At 35.7% G+C, this 18,986-nt stretch overlaps 1 protein-coding gene across 4 annotated transcripts in view; it reads right to left on the bottom strand.

The window, feature by feature from the left end:
• The window catches only part of LOC127652976 (RNA binding protein fox-1 homolog 1-like), a 393,043-nt gene extending 374,511 nt beyond the window's left edge, over positions 1 to 18,532 (bottom strand). The window contains exons 1-2 of one of the 4 annotated variants that reach the window (XM_052139432.1): positions 18,410 to 18,529; positions 18,237 to 18,261 (exon numbers count right to left, since the gene is read on the bottom strand). In XM_052139432.1, coding sequence (XP_051995392.1) covers positions 18,237 to 18,261; positions 18,410 to 18,420 — 36 coding nt within the window. In that variant the 5' untranslated portion in view covers positions 18,421 to 18,529. Of the gene's footprint in view, positions 1 to 8,011; positions 8,154 to 18,236; positions 18,262 to 18,409 lie in introns of those variants that run through there. The other 3 variants (XM_052139431.1, XM_052139433.1, XM_052139436.1) reach the window with 3 other exon arrangements.
• Positions 18,533 to 18,986: the final 454 nt, after the last annotated feature.

Raw genomic sequence — 18,986 nt, 5'->3', positions numbered from 1 at the left:
ATAGTTCACCCAAAAATGAAAACTCTGTCATCATTTACTCACCCTAATGTCGTTTTAAACTCACATGACTTTTTTCTGTGGAACACCAAAATATGCTCCCTCTAGGCCAAATTATGAAAAAGAACTAAATTGCGTCCCATAGCTATACATACGACACCCAGATTTACCTAGCCCTATCGCCAAATCAATACAGCCTCATAGACTCTCTGTACCAGTGTACTGATAAATGTAATAGTTGGATGTGCCAAACCTTTTTTCAGTTAAACAAAGACAAGATAGTTGTCATTGTACTTGACAACAAAGGTGAAATTCCCAAGGTGAACACATACCTTGATTCCAAGGGTCTAAAGCCATTTTGGAGTCAGAAATTAGTTTCAGTAGCCTTGCCTTAAAAAATTTACAAATCAATGTATTCAATCAATAAGTATGATATTATATTGCATATATTATATTTTATTACATAGTTATTGTTTAATTGCATAATTTGTACTATTTACAAGTACTTGTTGAACATGTGCTAACAAAAACAATACTGTTTCTTTAAAGAATCCCAGCATTCTCAACAATCTCAGCAATCTCAACTAGGGCTGTCGATTTATCACGTTAATTCAGTGTGATTAATTTTATTTAAAAAAACACGTTAAAATAATTAACGCAAATAATCGCAATGCCCCCGGATTGTGAGAAAGGCAAGCTTGTAGTACCACCCACTTACTCCAGAGGGCAGTAATTGAAATTTCAGCTGTGTGGCAACGCGCAGCTTATACAGTGAAGAAAACAACCAGACAGCACAAAACAGACATTCGAAAAACATTTGATGGAGTGCAAATTCGAACTAAGGGATCTCAAGATGTGTTCTAAGTATTAAACTTTATTTAACTTGACACAGTGACCTAAACATTTTAGGTTTATGACACAATGTACCCGAGACGCTACACAAGCATTTCTGAAGCTCTCGCTACTGAATACTCCACTATACTACACAATACATTCATTGGTAAATGAAATGTAAACATTAACCAGCCAGTTGGCGAATATATACATTGTTAAGTCCCATAGTGCGAAATTTGTTTGTGGTTGGTTGGTGTGTTATCCTCTCATTGTAGTAGAAGTTTGTGCATAGAGTAAAAGATTGATCCTGGGATCATTCAAATGAAGACTTCGATGCATTGGGGAATTTATATTTTTACCCAGTCCTACTGACAGCCCTTGGTCCCCATTTTTTGTCATTGCATGGAAATGACAAATGACAAAATGCAATGCAATGACAAAAAATGGGGACCAAGGGCTGTCAAGCTCCAAAAAGAGAAAAAAGCATTGTAAAAGTGATTAATTTGATAGCTTTTGTGTTTTTGACTGAAAAGCTTGCTTGTGGACACCATTCACTTTCATTGTATGAAAAAGAACAGCTTGGAAATTCTTCTATAAATAACACTTTTTTTGTGTTTCAAAATGAGGTCAAACAGCACAAACCTTAAAACCTGAAATATAGCCATCATGGTGCCAAAAAAACAGCCTGTACCACCAGTTTGACATAAAAAGACAGGTCAAGCTTTGTGCTTCACATGGGCCCTTTTGATCTGAGGAGATGGTCATGCTGTTTTTCACTGTCACTTTGAAGAATCCTATTTTCATCCATATATCCCATGTTGAGATTATCTTCACTATCTCCCTGACACAGTTTGTTTCTGTTTACATGTCCATGTGGTGCTTTATGTGCTGTTGTATTGTGCATATTGATATTTCACACCAACATAGTCCTCTGAGTTGTCACAGGTTGCATAACATTCATTCTGGCTGATACACTGCCAATTCTGCCTGGCAAAGGCTCTTGTCACCCATGGCAAAATAAACATCAAAACCTCACCATGCACACTAAACCAAAAGAGAATCAGGAGCAACCTTCGGTACTCAAAATAGATGAGAATGAAGCCAAAAAACAGATTTAGAACACATCAGAAAACCTCTGATGAAAAAGAATCTCATCTCAAATTGTTTACCATCCAGCCAAATCCAAGCCTCACAGGGTTTGAGGAAATGTCGCATTTCAGGCATAAGTCGAGGAAAGAAACTATAATGACACAAATAAACCTGAATACTGCAAAAAGTCATTTTCCTAATCAGTATTTTTGTCTTGTTTTCCAATAAAATATCTTAACATCCTTAATTAGAAAACAAAATGGTGCTAGATAATAAGACAAGTTTTCAGAGAATAAATCTTTAATTAAAGGGATAAGTCATCCATTTACTCACTGTATTTATTCCATCGAACACAAAATACATGTTAAGCAGAATGTTAGCCTCAAGTTACATTGCATATTTTTTCCATTCAATGAAAGTGAATGGTTACTGAAGTCACTTACTGGGCTCTATTTTTATGCAAACTATTATTATGCAAAATTTAACTATTTTTATGCAAAATTTTTATTTGCTTTTAAGAAAACCTAAATGGAAATGCTTTATATGTGCATAAACTCTCAATATTTGCTAAAACGTTTATGCGCTAGGTAGAAGTGGATTTTCTAGAGTTTTCTATCATCATTATGGTGATGGTAACAGATTGTTTGCAAAACGATGTTAACTATATGTGCATGTATTATGGGTGTGCATTAGCTTGATGTGACTGGCCCAAGGAGAGGTCCGACCTTGCCACAAAAGACTTCGAACATAGCTCTTGATATTTGGAAGTATTTATCCCACAGCTGGTCGTTAAAGTGGGTCCTCACAATCTGTGAGAACAGTTCTGAGTGGGGCACTCCCAGGTATACAGAGGCTATCAGCATATGAGCATAGCAGCCATTTCAGCCCTCATTATATGACTCATTATATGACATTATATTTACTCTTATTCTGTGGGATCTCCTTGCTGCATTTAATAAAACTGTTTAATTCCTCCAACACTGCAAATACAAATCTCCCCAACAAGGAGGTAATTCAGCTGCTCCATCAAGACAAGGCGGGCTCCCTCAAGATAATGCGCATGACGTAGTGGATGGAAACGTGCATTTGCTAAATGTTTTGCATTTTCATTAGTCAAATATTTAGAAATGCACTTTAAAAGGATGGAATGGAAATCCGGTCACTGTCTGTTACTTACATGCTGCCTTCTTTTGTTTTCCACAGAGGAAATAATGCCATACGAGTTTGGAACAACAATCAAACTTTCATTTTTGGGTGAACTAACCTTTCAAGTAAATTTTTTTTTTACCTATTTGGTACATTGTTTTTTATTTTTTAAGCATATACCTCAAAAGATAGTGTTTATTTATGCTTTAAACAAGAAAAATTTGCACATTGCAAATAAGCTTAATTTAAGACATATACATTATACAAGTCTTAATATCTTATGCAATTTTGCTTGTCAAGTAAATTTATCTCATTTTGTTTAGATGTTTTATCTGAAAACAAGACACAAACATTGCAGTGAATACGTGACTGGCGAGAGAGCAGGAGCACCAGAGGAAAACTGGATTCATGTCAAACTGCTGGATAATAATCCACAGAGCACATTTTCAACAGATGGGATGACGTCTAGTGGGATCTGAGATGTAAGGCTTTATGGAGAAATGGCTGAGCACATTAGAGACATTACAGTTAATATCCTCCTGTTATCATTTGTGATCTGCAAGTACCAACACAGCTGAAAAGTTCTTCCTTTGACTGATAACACTGGGAAAACCAACAGCTGCTTCCAAAGGTGCTCCTAGATATCTGAACTACTGTGACTATAAAGGTCTTTAGAGATGTTATGCAGAATGTTAGTATGTCACCGTTCACTTTTATTGTATGGAAAAAATGCAATGAAAGTGAATGGTAAGTGAGGCTAATATTCTGCCTAACACCTCCTTTTGTGTTGTATGGAAGAAAAAAGTGGAACAACATTAGAGTGAGTAAATTACAGAATTTTCAGTTTTGGGTGAACTATCCCTTTAAGGCTTTTCACACCATGCTTTGAACCTGGGTTGACCTAAAGTATATATACACCCCAGGGAACCCTGGTTTTGTTCTGCTTTTGTAGGAGCAACTCCAAGTTTTCTTGCCAGAGATATGCAATATTAAATAACAATGAAAGTTATGAAATAATGCAGTGAATGTTGCGAAGAGTTGTTGAGCAGCTTACAACCAACTATAAACTGCCTCAGTGCTTACCTCATTAAATATTCATGTGCTTTATTTGCAGAAACGTTCCTACCTTGTTTAGTTTCAGTGTCTGAAGGGTACCAACTGTTAAACGCAGACAGCAAACTCGTTAACTGAAGTGAACACTATTCATTTTGCTGTATGTTTCAGGAGACCAAAGACAACCAGAGCCGATCTACATGGTGATATTTTTCACAGATGGACAAATAATACATACGCTTTAACAGAAGAATGAATGAAAGTGCTTTTATAAAATTACAAGCTTCACATTTCTGCCCTCAAACCCTCAAAACATTAACCCAGGGTTTCCAACTGTACAGCGTGGGATTTCGAAACCTGACTACCTAGGATTATTACTAACCCATAGTGTGAAACATGGAACAAGACAACCCAGGATTATGTTTACCCAGGGTTAGAAATCCTGAAAGTGTGAAAAACCCATTTGATGAACAAATCGCAACGAGCAACTAAGTCTTCACCAAACCTCAAGACAATGTCTGTTCCCCAGTCAGTCTCAATCACGTCAGTAAAAATGTCAGCCTATTCCGATCTCTATAGTGCTTTTTTAAACAGAAAATGTATGTTGTCTTAAGGAATAGCATTTGCATAAACCTCATAATCCTGTGAATCCTGCGAACGTCTACCTGACAGCAACATAGGCAGAGCCTACTGGGGAGGTTTAATCAAAGGTCAGGACAGAATCTTAACACCATTTACCAGCACGGCTCAATCCCTCATTTGGTGCAGTGCCAAATCCCAACTCGCAGGGGAAATGTGATTTCAAATGCCTTATTGTACATTGCATGCTGATGAGAAACTAATGTCATTAACAGAATATGTGCAAGAAATTGTTTGATGCCATTTTAATGGGAAGGAACATTTTCATTTCTATTTTGACATAGCAAACAAATGCACGTCCATGTTTTATGACCATTTTATGATGCGGCAAGCGGAGGAGAACCAAAAGCATGATTTGCCTTAACAGGCAAACTATATATTCAAGCTGTCCTTCCAATACTGGTGACAGACAGATAGAGTGTTTGTGTTGCACTCTGGAAAATGCAGCTTCACACAGACTGAATATTAGAAAATAAACTACTTATTGCTTGTGCTAGTCTGTCGATCCACAGCCTCCCTTTTTTGGGCTAACCCCTGAACCTATTTTATTATTTTATAAAATAGCTGCTTAACAAAGATTCTTTTTGTTTTAGAGCTTTCACTTAAAAAGATTGAGGACAACAGGCAATTTTCATTCAGTCACCTCCCCACCTCCACTCACCACCTCTGCATTGAAATGAAGATGGTACGGGCAAAAGCACACAAACATGTGGAAATCCTGAAGAGATAGTGCCACTTTTACAAGATTAAATAGCCCACATTTAATAACATTTTTACTGGGGAAGACTAATGTTTCCTTTCAAGCGCATTAGCATTTTGATAACCAGCCGAAGACTTTTGTTCCATTTGCGATAAGGAGAGAATGCGAAGCCGCATAGACAGCATGAAATAATTGGCACACAGCATGTGAAAAGTCAGCATTTAAGAAGGGAGAGGGGGAAGTCAAAATAAGGAAATAATAAAAAAGGGGGGAGAAACATTTTCAGGTAGATGAGAACCAAGGGAGTGCTGATTCTAGAATTCAGAGACGGCACTCTACAGCTCAGGGTGATTTCACACTTTAAGCAATCCTCAATGTTGAATAAGTGAAGTCTGAACTAATTATGTAAAAACTGTAGAAGCCATGTCTCAGCACTATTTTCCCACTGACCACAGTTCTTACTTCACTAAACCAGTGAGTTAGCCTGATGTATTTTACTGTTCTTAAACAATACTGAGAACCACATTCACTGAATACAACAGCTAAAGAGCCCCTACTACAATCTTAAAAATTGAGTAAATATCTAAAAATATGAAAATATTGTGATGACATTAATGTGCTTTATTTGGCCATTCAGTTTCGCAATCCTTCCTTGCCTTGCAATTAGAAAGCATGACAGCGTTAAGACACGGATGTTTTAATAAATTAAAAATAAAAAACATATGAAAGTCTCATGTAAACACGTTTTTTTGGCATTGTCAGATTTTTTTAATAAGCTGGATTTTTGATCATTATCAGTTTATTGGTGTGCATGTAAACACACAGTGTAAGTTGTAGAAGCAAAAGGCATTAGATTCTATTAATTTCTGTGAATCAGTCCAAACTGTTTGTTTAAATTATTCAAATCATATCTCTGATTCAATCATTTGTTTCCATTTGCATAACTACACCGACAGAAAGACAAACAGACAGATAGATACTTTATTGTCCACCACTGTGGAAATTTGGCTTCTCTCACAAAAAAACAACAACAAAAAAATCTATTAAAATCACAAACAAGAAATTAAATCCTTAAAAACAATGTCTTATAAAACTGTTTGGGGTTACATTACATTTGTTCGTTAAGCATCTTAATTGCAGTGAGAACAAAATACTTTTTGTAACCATATTTAAATAACTTTGACACCCTATAAAGCCTTCCTGATGGAAGCATTACACATTCAAAGTGAAGTGAAATTTCGAAGTGAAATGTTCACAGAATTTGTGTTCTAGTCCTTACATACATTATTTTGAATATTTACCAACAAAGGCTAACAGGGAAACACTGAAGCGCTAATGTAAACAGACTTTGTGCATCGTGCTAGATCAGCATGGTTTCACTGCGAGTATATGAGTTTTAAACTGTTATCGTGGTGCTTTTGTGGTAGTTTGGTTATATAGATAGTTTTGTTAGTTAGATAACTTTTTCAGAAAACAAACATATTTTATTCATGAAAAGACTGTTTGAGTTGCTGTTTGTGTGAATGAAAACCTCATCTGCACCTAATCAGCAGACGTGGCTGCTTGCATGGGAAGATCGCATTTAGATATGATGGCTGTGCATATACAAGCTGTGAAATGTTATCATGGTACTTTGGTTAAAATGTGGTTGTTTGTTACATAAAATAAACATATTATGTGCTTGAAAAGACTCTGAGTAGCTTTTTGTCTGACGAATGACAACCGCAACTAATGTAAACAAATGGCAGCACGCATGGGAGGAAGATCACATTTGATGCATTGATTGTGCGTATAAGAGCTGTAAACTTTTTATCATGGTACTTTGGTGACAAGTTGGATACGAATATATAAAACATGTAATTATTCTGTGATTTATAAGACTGTATGAGTAACTGTTTGAGCTAATATAAATAACAGATTCTTGACCAGCGCAGCCCAATTAGAATCTGGCATCTTGTAACGTCTGCTTCAAAAAAACATAAGTGTGATGCTACTCTGCGGGGCCCAGTTATTAACTGTCACATATGTGTGATGGTACATATGAAAGGGTTACATAAACATTAATAGCTTTCACATTTACAGCCTTTTCCAGAAAAGTAATGGCAATTATCAGTTTAGAGGTCATGTGTGAACATGATCCATTTCAAAATACTGGTAAATTTTGCACTAGCTATTACCCTAAATAATATGTTTTAACGTTACTTAAAAAGTGTGTGAACAGAGTCGTAAGATTAATGGTTTGAGCATGTTTAGGACATGCTGACATAAGGCAGAGATGATTCGGTTACTCTGGAGATCAAAAATTTCTTAAAATTGTACAGATAGTGAAACTATTCCATATAGTCTGAGGTTAAAAACATATTTTGTTTTAAATATTAGAGCCAACTATAGAGGAAGCCTCATAGTATATGATCCTCCAAACTCAAATTTGAAGTCATATGGTGTGCAGCTAATGGAAATCAAACACACGACCACAAAACTGTGACTGGATGACAAAGAAAAGGAAATGGAGAACAACCGTTCAAAGTCGAGAAAACATTTAAAGCAACTCACATCCAACTTGCATCGCAGACTTCATCTTTCCATTCAAGACAGAAGCCAAATGTATGGCCCATTTCTTTTGACTTGGAACTGAGAAGAAGCAACATCAACGGCAGCACTCCCATGCATCCATGTTGTTTAATTCTGTCTTGCATTACCTAAAATGGTGGTGTGTTTCCACACGAGTTTGTGATCAGATCAACTTGACAGCCAGAGTGATCCTCAGTTGTTTAGTGCGCGATGCCCAGTTTTTTCTGTAGCCATTTATATAATCTGTAAGCGTGATTAATGGCATTTTGGTGCTGATGTATGAATTGTCGTAAAACTGAAAAACCGATGGAAACTGTTACATGTGTGAATAGCAGATGTGGTACATTTACCAGTAAAGGCAATCCAACAATTTTACTGCAATTTAACAGTTTTCATGTGTGAAAGGGGCTATAAATATCTAAACTGAATATAGTCAAAATGCTAAAAATATCGAGCAGCCCTAGTTATAATCCATAAAAAAACCTCTCAGATTGTGTTACGGTGTAAACGAAAATAAACATAAAACAATGACTCAACTGACCTATGAGTAAAGCCTGGTGTACCACACTACAGTAAAGCCTCTGGCGGATTTAAGACACATGAACGTGTAGCCGAGCCACAGGGTGTGGGTGACTGGTCTGACAAAATCATGCTGTGCAAAATCACTTTGAATTATCGCTGTTATCATCACCGGCAGGCCCCCACCCCAGAACACCTGAGGACATACACCCAACATTCAGCTATATGAGCTCTTGATGTCCATATAGACTGACATGACTAGTAGCTCTCTCTCAAATCCAAAAGACTAAATGGATGCATGCAGCCAATTAAATCATATACAAACAAACACAAATTAAAGACAATGTTAACCACGCCACTAAAGCCCGTCAGCTAATGACAACAAGTAACAAACTGAAGGTCAATGTGGAGGTGTGTTATTCTTCACTTCAATAGCACTCCAGCTATTGACCTATAAAACTACAATTCTGATCTGTACACTTTAACACATCAAACATATTTACAAACCCTTTCATTTGTACCAGTGATGAAAGCATTATTGATGACTCATTCAGGGCATACTTCACTTAGGTGCTGCTCTAATTAAATCACTGTTTTGTTTGGTGATCTAGATTTCGTTTAACACTGATTAAAATGAACACCTTTGAAAGTTGTCACCACATTTTCATTCCCTTATCCTCTCTTAATGGGTCAGCACTGCAAAGCTCTAGCATTGCTCTGCCCACCATGAATGTAATTTCAATTACGTTAAAAATGTCAACCCAAATAACAATGCCAGTGTGAGACCTACAACTGAGATCATATGTGCTAGGGGTGCTGTCTTAAGAGGATGATGCAGGTGCTAAACGCTAATGGCTTGAGCACCATAATCCACGGCCAATTAAGATTTGTGAGCGTGTGTTTATCAATGCAAACAGAGATGGGATTAAAAACAGATTATCCTAAAATCCGTTGCCAAGAGGGCCTACACACATTCATTACATTCCAATAAACTGGTTTCTACTCTATGCTAGAGATGTCCAAAACTTCATATTTTCAAAATCAACTTGTCTGTGGGATGCCTGAGGCCTAGTCCACACTAATTCATTTTCGTTTGAAAACGCATCTTTTTCTCTGTTTTGGCCTTCCGTCCTCGCTGAGACAGCATTTTTGTCCACGAAAACTGAGCTTTTTGAAAACGCACTCCAAAGTGGATAAATTTGAAAATGGATGCTTTGGAAAATGATGAAGCATTTTTAGTCATGTGATCTATCCAACCAAAACAATCAAGATGGCAGCCTGTGTTATAGCGGCACTTTTGTGCCTGATACTCACTTTGATAGCGTTTTTAAAAACTAAATGTCACTTTGTACAACCTTCACATTGCATTCCTTCAAAGGTGAAGGGAAGTTTACTCGGAATTGTGTCCGGCGATGGAACATGAGGACAATTGCGTTTCAGACCGTATATGCAGCGGGGATTTTCCGCATGAGCAGTGACACGATTTAAGCATTTTCAAACGTTTCAGTGTGGACGAGCAATTTTTGGAAAACGCTTGAAAACGTTAGTGTGGCTGGAGAGCGTTTTGAAATTAAAAGCTGTTTTCAAATGTATCCAGATTAATGCAGACACAGCCTGAACCACAAGTTACTAATAGGTCTTAAGGAAGCATTGTATAATTGAGACTTTAAAGTTCTGGTTTCACCTGACCCCAATCAAAGTGTTTCTTAGGGGCTGTTAACATTTGACATTTTCTTGCATGTTCTTAAAAAAAACATAAGGCTATAGTTCACAAGAAAAGGAGAATTATCTCAATGTTCACCCATCCTAGATGTTTATGACTTTCTTCTGCTGAACTCAAATGTATATTTTTAGAAGAATATCTCAGCTCTGTAGGTCCACACAATTAAAATGAATGGTGGCCATAACTTCAAAGGTATTTTGAGGAAACTTTGATATGATAGGTGTGGGTGAGAAGCTTGTGTTCATGAGAAATCATACACTTTGTTTTATGGGGGTTTGTGATGGCTGTCCACTGAGCGCTAGCAGAAGAAAAAAGTCACACACGGAATGGCATGATGGTGAGCAAGTAATGAATTTTCATTTTTGAGTGAAAACGCAACACTCGTGGTGCAACTCTCTAAAACAGCACGAGAGACATTACATAGCGGCCAAAGACGTCTTTCTGAATGTGCGGATGTACTACCTTCGAGGACGACCGATAGTGGATTTTGCTGATACCAAAAATTAAGGAGGTGGAAAAGGCAGATAACTGATTAATCAGCCAATAGTTTTACTATTTATAGAATGTTACAAAAATGTCTTAGTCCTTCCTTAATATGATGAGCACAGGCACAAAGGCTACGAGAGTAATAGAATATTTAATAATAAAAGAAGAATAAGAAATAATAGAAGAATAAGAAGAAATTCCCAGATGTTATTTATTGTTCAACCACAAATCCCAATAATCACCAGAAAAATTTTATTTGGTGCATCACATGGAACTTTTAAAATATATATATATTAGGGCTGTCAATCGCTGACAATTTTTTATCTAATTAATTACATGGTGTCCTGATTAATTAATCACGATTAATCGCATATAAAAATATTGCCCGTAGTATAACAATAATTCACTCATCGTATAACAATAATTCAATATATAATGATGAAATAATGATACATAGTTATCTTTTAAATATTTAAAAATTATATATATATATATATATATATTATATATATATATATATATATATATATATATTTATATATATATATATAAAATAAAAAAAATAAAAAAATATTCAGATAATTAAAATGCATTACATTCTTGTGGCAGAAGAGTAAATCACTGATAAGACGATACAAAAAGCGCCTTTAGGATACAATGTATTGTTTACTACCATATTATTGATCATACGCCAATCATTGTCATACAGTTCACAGCAATCCATTACACAAGTGAATTTGTCAGTCAGTTGGAGATTTATTATGAGGGCTTGTTTAAAGACCCATCAAAGTCCACATGCATCAGACAGATGCTTGTGTAGCATCTTGGATGCGTTGCGTCATAAACATAAAATTTTTAGGTCACTGTGTCAAGTTAAATATAGTTTAATACTTAAAACTCTTCTTGAGATCCCTTAGTTTTGCGCTCCATCAAGTGTTTTGAATGCATGTTTATGTTGTTTTGCTGCTGAAGGTTGTTTACTTCACTGTATAAACTTCACATTGCCACACAGCTAAAGTTTCACTTACTGCCCTCTGGAGTAAACAGGTGGTACTACAAGCTTGCATTTCTCAGGACTCTTCCATGTGATGATCCCCCGTCATGCCCCCACTGTGATTAATTGCGTACAATTTTTTTAACACTTTATTTTTAGCCAAATGAATCGCATTGAAATGCAAACTGTCTAACAGCTTAAATGTAGCAGTCTAATTAAAGCACCACTACTAAAAAATAATAACTAAAAAACAAAAAAGGTTGTTAAACAAGTTGATCTTTGTCATTTTCACCCATCCCTATACAATCAGCATCTCCCTCTTTGTGACTATTAAAAAGCTATTCTGCCAGTCCTCTTCATTCATAGACCATCTAAAAGCAGTGGTATTGATTACACTGGAACCCTTAATAACCCAGGACAACAAGCAACCAACATGCACTCTTTCTTTTTGAAATCGCAGTTACAGTTCACTCCTGGGATTACACAATAAATCACTTGCTTATCGCCTTGCACTAGGCTTCTTGGTTGGTACATCACTTTAATGAGATTCATCACATGTCTGTGCTTTTAAACCTTCATCATCCACAGCTGAAAATGACCAGATTCTTTGAACATGATCTGGACTGCTTTCTGAGAGAGCCTACTAACCAAATCTTTTATGGTTTAACAAAGAAGGTTAAACAGTTTTCTGTGGAAGTCAATTGCAGGTGTCATTGAAAATGTAAAACTTACTGTATCAGTCATGTTCTCTCTGGAAAGTAATGGGAACATTAAATAATAAAAATGTGACAAACATATCAAAATTAAAAGGTCAATTAATATTTTTTCATGTATGAGTCTAGCCCTCTGCCGGATTAACCTGTGACTTTTCTTCTTATAACATTTTATTGTTTCATATAATCTTCCCTATTTCTCCACGGCCCATATAATTTTAACAATATGAAACAACCTACAAATGCAACCGATTGGTGCTGAAATCAGTGGGTCAATGAGTTAAATGGGCACTATTACCCAGTTAAGCACAGAATTTTACAGAATTATAGTAAGTTCATGGGTGATCTGCATGGCATTTGACTTAATAGAAACCAAACAATTATATAATAAGTCACAATTAAAAGAGTAGAATTAGTTGAACACAATTTAGGAGTATTATTTAAAAAGTTTCTCCTAATTTTGTTGTATAAAAACAAATAGTTCATACTATAAATTAAAATTAGTTGAGCCACATGCAGTAATGGGTTTCCAGAAGTAAAAATCCCATAATTTTTTTCCATAGACGCATTGATTTTCAACGATATCTTTTATTCCTTTAAAGACCGACTTACCGTGAGCTCGACCGAAGGTTATTGATCGATGGTAGGCTGTGTGCTTCTGTTGAAGCCATCGGTCCACACCAATTAAACTTCAATGTTTAAAATAAATTATGTTTAATAGTGTAAATTCTGTTGAAGAACGCAATCAATGATATAGCACAGAAAGATCCACCATTCAAAGAATCACGGCCTACAAACTGATTTGCAGTGACCTCCCAATTCCATGAAGCACTGTGAATGACACCATCGAGTCGATCTCCCTAAACTCTCAAAGTACATGTGTATTTGCAAATATCAGAACATTTTGCAATATAATTCAAATATATTGTTTCCATACATGTAATCAAAAACTTTAAATCAATAGTTTTATATTTTTCCATCATTTGTAATTCGATACATAATTTTCCATGCTTCATGGGACTGTAGTCCATGCCCTCATGAATGATGTTAAGTACACAGCCTTTTAAGTATCCTTCCATTTTTCAAATAATTGTTTGCTTTAAATCAAGGTTCGTAATCTTGTGATTCACCTTGGAACATGTTGGTTTAGTTCATGGTTTAGAACTCTTATGAAGTATTTCATGAAATCCCTTTTGAAAAAAATTAATGGGAAAAATACAACTAATAATTACAAATACCTTAAGGAATGTACCGGGTTCAATTCAAGTCAAGCTCAATCGAAAGCATTTGTGGATTAAGGTTGATTACTAAAAATTTTATTTTGACTCATTACTCCTTTTCTTTGAATGTTAAAATACTCACTTTTTCAAAAGTATAACCACAAGACAAAGTATATGCATGTAAACATGATTTTATTGTGCTAAAATCACTAACAAACCTTTTCTGTTTAAAGTTATAGCCAAATATTGTTTCCTTGATGATGTTCTGTCAACAACCCTAAAATGACTTTAAACATGACTATTTAAACAACTTTACAGCACAAATAATACAGAAGTTTTAACAAAAGTATTAATATACGTGATTTTATAAAATTATTAGCGTCATATTTCTGCCTTTAAACCCTCCAAATATTGGTCACATTCACTTTAATTGTCCCCATTCACTTCCATTATGTGCCTCATTGTAACCTCAATTTTTGCTTTTTTTAAAGAAAAGGAGGAACGATTTTTGTGGTAATCAACATTATGCCACAAATGCTTTCAATTTAGCTTAACTTGTATTGAACCTGAAACATTCCTTTAACTGTAGTAGTACCACTTTACATATGGCCTCTTGTGGCTTATTGCTTTAATCTACATTCATAATACTACCAAAAAAAGGATTTGCCATCTCAGGAACTGCTCCTGGTACTGCAGGATAATATCACTGCCTGGTGAATGTATAACAAGTAAAAGGAGAAATGGGTTTGGGATGTTTACGAAAAATTGCCAGGTAAAGTGTCAGGTCAAATAGCCGAGTAAAATTAAGCTTTTGGAATAACACAGTCGAATACTCCGTTTCTAAAATGCACAGTCTCCTTAACAGCAGTCATGAACTCTATCATGATTTCAATACTGTCAGGGCTAAAAGTGGCTAGTGTCCTGATTGGCCAGTGAATCTGAACAGTTTCCTGACAGTAGTTAAGCTCTCCTTATAATTTGCCCCGCACTGAAATGCTTTTCCTTTAAGTATGTTCTTTTGGAAGCAGAGCTATTTGAAAAAAATATAAAAATACAAATAAATTCTGAAATTACTAGGCAAAGCATTTACCATTTTATACTATAGAAATGTAAGAAAATCAATTTCAAATAAAACAAAATGGTAAAAATAATTTATCAACACCTTTTTTTCCTCTCAAAACCTTGTGTGGTAGGTTCAGAATTTTCTCATTAAAGCATTTAGAACTAAATCTATTAGGGATGTCAAAATTCCTGGTACTCTGGAAATGAGTGGATTCTAAAATAAAAAAAAATTAAAAAGATATAAGCGTTTATGCAGTCAAATTCAAATGCTCACCCAGAAATTTGATATATTTGGAAATGGACTATTAATCTAATATGTGTGACAATTAAACTGCAAATGAACATGATTTAATGAAATACATTAACAGTAAAGCGTGCAGCACATGCAGACAGTATACAGTATATGTAAAGCTGCTCATATGCTATAATCACCAAATTAAGAGCATCACGCGCACTGTGCGTGATGTAATAGATGACAAAATAGAGTGCTTAACTTTGAATCATGTATTGCTTGCAGACTAGGTTTATATAATTAAATTGCAACATTTTGTACTTAATCACACTGGGCCATTTTAACAACTGCTTATCCTGAAGCTACCTTCAAAAACTAACAAACTGAAACGCCTTCATGCTAAAAAAAAAAACCTCAGTTCAACTTCACAGAAATTTTAATTCTGTTTAGTTAACTGTAATACTCACAAAATGTATATTTACATTAATAATGAAGTTTTAGCAAAATCTTGCAAGCAATAGTGCAACTGTAATGTATAAAAGTTTAATCAATGTTTTAATTTATACTGTCATACTTTGTTGTCCAGCACTTTATTTGACAAAAATGTACTTCTTTCATTTAATTAAGTTTTATGAATTAATTTGTTTAGAGACCATGTTAATGCTGAAGCTGAAACTTCAAAACATAGAATTTGGAAATAAAAAATGGAAAACAAGATGTAGAAATAAAAGTTTCAAAGGGCCTTACTTGAAAAATAAATTTGAAGCAATGTTTACTTAATTAAAAACACGAAGGGAACATGCAACCAATTTAATTTACTATTTACATTGATATTTAAACAGGCCAAAAAATGTGTTAAATAGCATATTGTCCATTTTTGCTGTGGAATCGAGAATCGTAAAAACCGACTACTGAAATTTTGGTATCGTGACAAACCTAACATCTATTAGTGCCAAATTCATTTGGTGTGGAAAATAACACCATAAATCATCTGAGGCATGGAGAAAACATACAGAGCATTTTGACATATTGTTGTGCCATGGATCTTGGCGCATTTTCTTCCAATTGTTGGCACTGTGTCACATCTATAGTGATTCAGTCTCCATTCGTTGTAAAAAACCCCATCGGCATTGTGTAGGACCATCTATGGGCTCAGCTGTTGTTTTTTGTGCATAATATTCCTCTGTGGGAAATCACGTTTCTAACAATTGACTGAAAATTGGTCTTCTGCCATATACTAAGCAGGGTGCAGGGAGCACTGCTTTATTGCAGCTGGCCATTAAGCATTATAATTATGAGTGAAAATTGTAGGTTCTTGTGCTTTTGCTCCTATATTGCTAACAAAACGAATATAGCAGATTCCTAATTATATTATTACATAATTGGTGTTAGTTAAACACAAAGTGTCCCTTCTGTCACAATAAATAGCTGTTTATTGACTAAAAAAACTGGTTTCAGGTTATTGTAGAACTGTAAACAGCCATATATAAAATAGTATTGTGTTAAAAGTAAAATGTAGCTTTTTTTAATAAACCAAGGAGAATTCTGGATATATATATAAATTACATATTCAAAGGTGGCTTCGCTGGCATTCTACCATGACTGTCATCTGGGTGCCAAAACATATGATCAATAAGTGTAATATGTTTTAAATGGGACAGCCCTCTGACCATGCTTTTGTGACAGAAGTATTAGGCGGCTTTCTTTCAGAGACCTGGGTACTCCACTCAGGTGAAGTATTACGTGCTCTTTCTTCTATTAACCTGGGTAAGGATAAGACCCCTTCTCCAGTTTGCTTCGAATAAACCAAAGCCTGATTAAACTGGAAGTTACAGTCTCTCTCTTAAAACAAAAATCAGTGTCTATGTATCCACAAATACCATTCTACCAATCATTCTACTGAGTTAAAGGGATAGTAACCACCAAAATGAAAATGATGTCATCATATATCAACCCTGAAGTTGTTTAAAATCTTTAAGACTTATTTTCTTCCATGGAACATGAAAGGAAATATTTTGTGTTGCATGGAAGAAAGTCATACAGGTTTGTAACATGAATGTACAAATTATGACTGTATTTTCATTTTTGGGTGAAATGTCCCTTTAAGAAGCTAGCTGAAATAGTAATTATGATGAAAAATTGTTGTGTTGTTGTCAAATATAATCAAAACAGACAGTCTTACCCATCACATCTAGGGTGAATACAGGAAAACTGAGGCACTTTCTGACAATATGTCATTGCCGTTGTTTTAACAAATATGATCCAACTTTCTACATCAGTATCAATGCATTCTAAGGATGAACTTAATACTGGACTTATTACATATATTTAGCTAAATGTAAGTGCCTCACTTTTCCCCGTATTTACCCAATATTATAAAAAAAGAATTTAAATTAAAAAAACTAACACATATTTGGTACAAAATACATATTTCACTGACAGACACTACATATAAAACACACTCTATAGAACTTTAAATTATCAATATAAAGTATATATTTGTTCACATCAGATTATTAAATTAGCTACTAGCTACAGTGGCCAAAGCAGTCAGTTTGTGACAAAGCGCCTTCTCCCACGTCTGTGAAACAATACTCTATTTCCACACCATAAAGCACTGACAAGCAGACGTCAGTCCATTTCCAAGTGACATCCTGAGACTGAAAGGTGCCATTCTTTGTGTTGTGCAGTTACTTATTTTAATGAATAATCCTCTTTTAAACACTATTTTGTGATATGATAACAGACAAAGCCATCGAAATCTCACTGTCAGAGACAGCTGCCTGATCTCAGTATGAGAAGATGCCACTGTAACCTGAGACACTGAGTCACAACTTTCCAGCTGCAGACGAGCCAGCAACTAAATGATCAGGATCAAAGTCGCTGCTGTTGCATGTATTTATTTTTGATAAACCCCATTGATCTAAGCTTCATTCCCTTCCTAGTTCAATCAGCCAGGTAAATTCGCGCGAGCACAACTTTGTGTTCAATATTCGTCACGAAGGGAATTTATTTAGCTCGAAAACTCATTTAGAAATTGTGTCAGTGTATCGGCATTTGAGTAGTAAAGAGACGGCATGAGATATGGACCATTCCTTAACTCAGGAGATCTCAGAGCATGCCTATGCCCAAACACATGCCATGCAGAAAGCACTGGTCTCTCTCTTAAGTCTCTAATAAATATCCCTCAACGCCACAAATCTCAGGCGTGCATCAAGATGCAAATACAAGCCAAGCTGTTGAGAGGTCACCACTAACCTTTGATGTTGCAATAAGGCTCAAGCTAGAGTCGAAAGAGAAGAAAAAAAAACGTGTCGGGCTGAAGATTTAACGGCGGCGCACGGAAAACATCCCACGATTTCGCGTTCAAATTCCTCCTCGCGCAACACACGCGCTCATTTTCCTTTCTCCCCACCGCTCATGTGTCTTACCTGAAGGGCATCTCCCACGACTGCAATTAGCTGCCAAGATTTCATTGTGGTCGGGGCAGCGAAAAAGCAAAGGAAAAGTGCCTCCTGTTTTCTCACTGGAGGTAAACCGAATGAGCGCGAGGAGAGAGCTGCAGAACGGGAAACAGAGACCGCGCGAGTGCTAGTCAGTGAGTGGACCGTATCCACGTGGTGCCATGGAAATGACTGCATCTGTCACTCCACGCGCCTGTCCAAGTCCTGTGCCACAGTCATCCTTGTGATTCTTCTCAAGTTCACACCACTGAGCCTGAGTTTGGCTCCGGGATTTAGTGTAAACAACTCGAAAGTGATGCATAGGATCGTTTTTTAATCCTGAAGCTTTTGTGCACCGAAAGTGTATCTAGTAAGTGACACAGTCGAGGAATGTGTTTAGTCTGAAAGTTTTTTTATGGCATAGAAGCCTATTTTTATTCAGACTTACCTTTTTGGGTGACATGCATGGCATGAGACCCCAAATAATTATTAATATGCATCCAATTTATCTAAAAAAATAAAAGGATCCTGAGTCATCCTGTATTTATAATATATTAATTATAAT

Source organism: Xyrauchen texanus, chromosome 12 (assembly GCF_025860055.1).
Source record: "Xyrauchen texanus isolate HMW12.3.18 chromosome 12, RBS_HiC_50CHRs, whole genome shotgun sequence".
NCBI classification, from domain to species: domain Eukaryota; kingdom Metazoa; phylum Chordata; class Actinopteri; order Cypriniformes; family Catostomidae; genus Xyrauchen; species Xyrauchen texanus.
The sequence above is the reverse complement of the archived record's forward strand: the minus strand, read 5'-3'. Positions and strand labels throughout refer to the sequence as shown.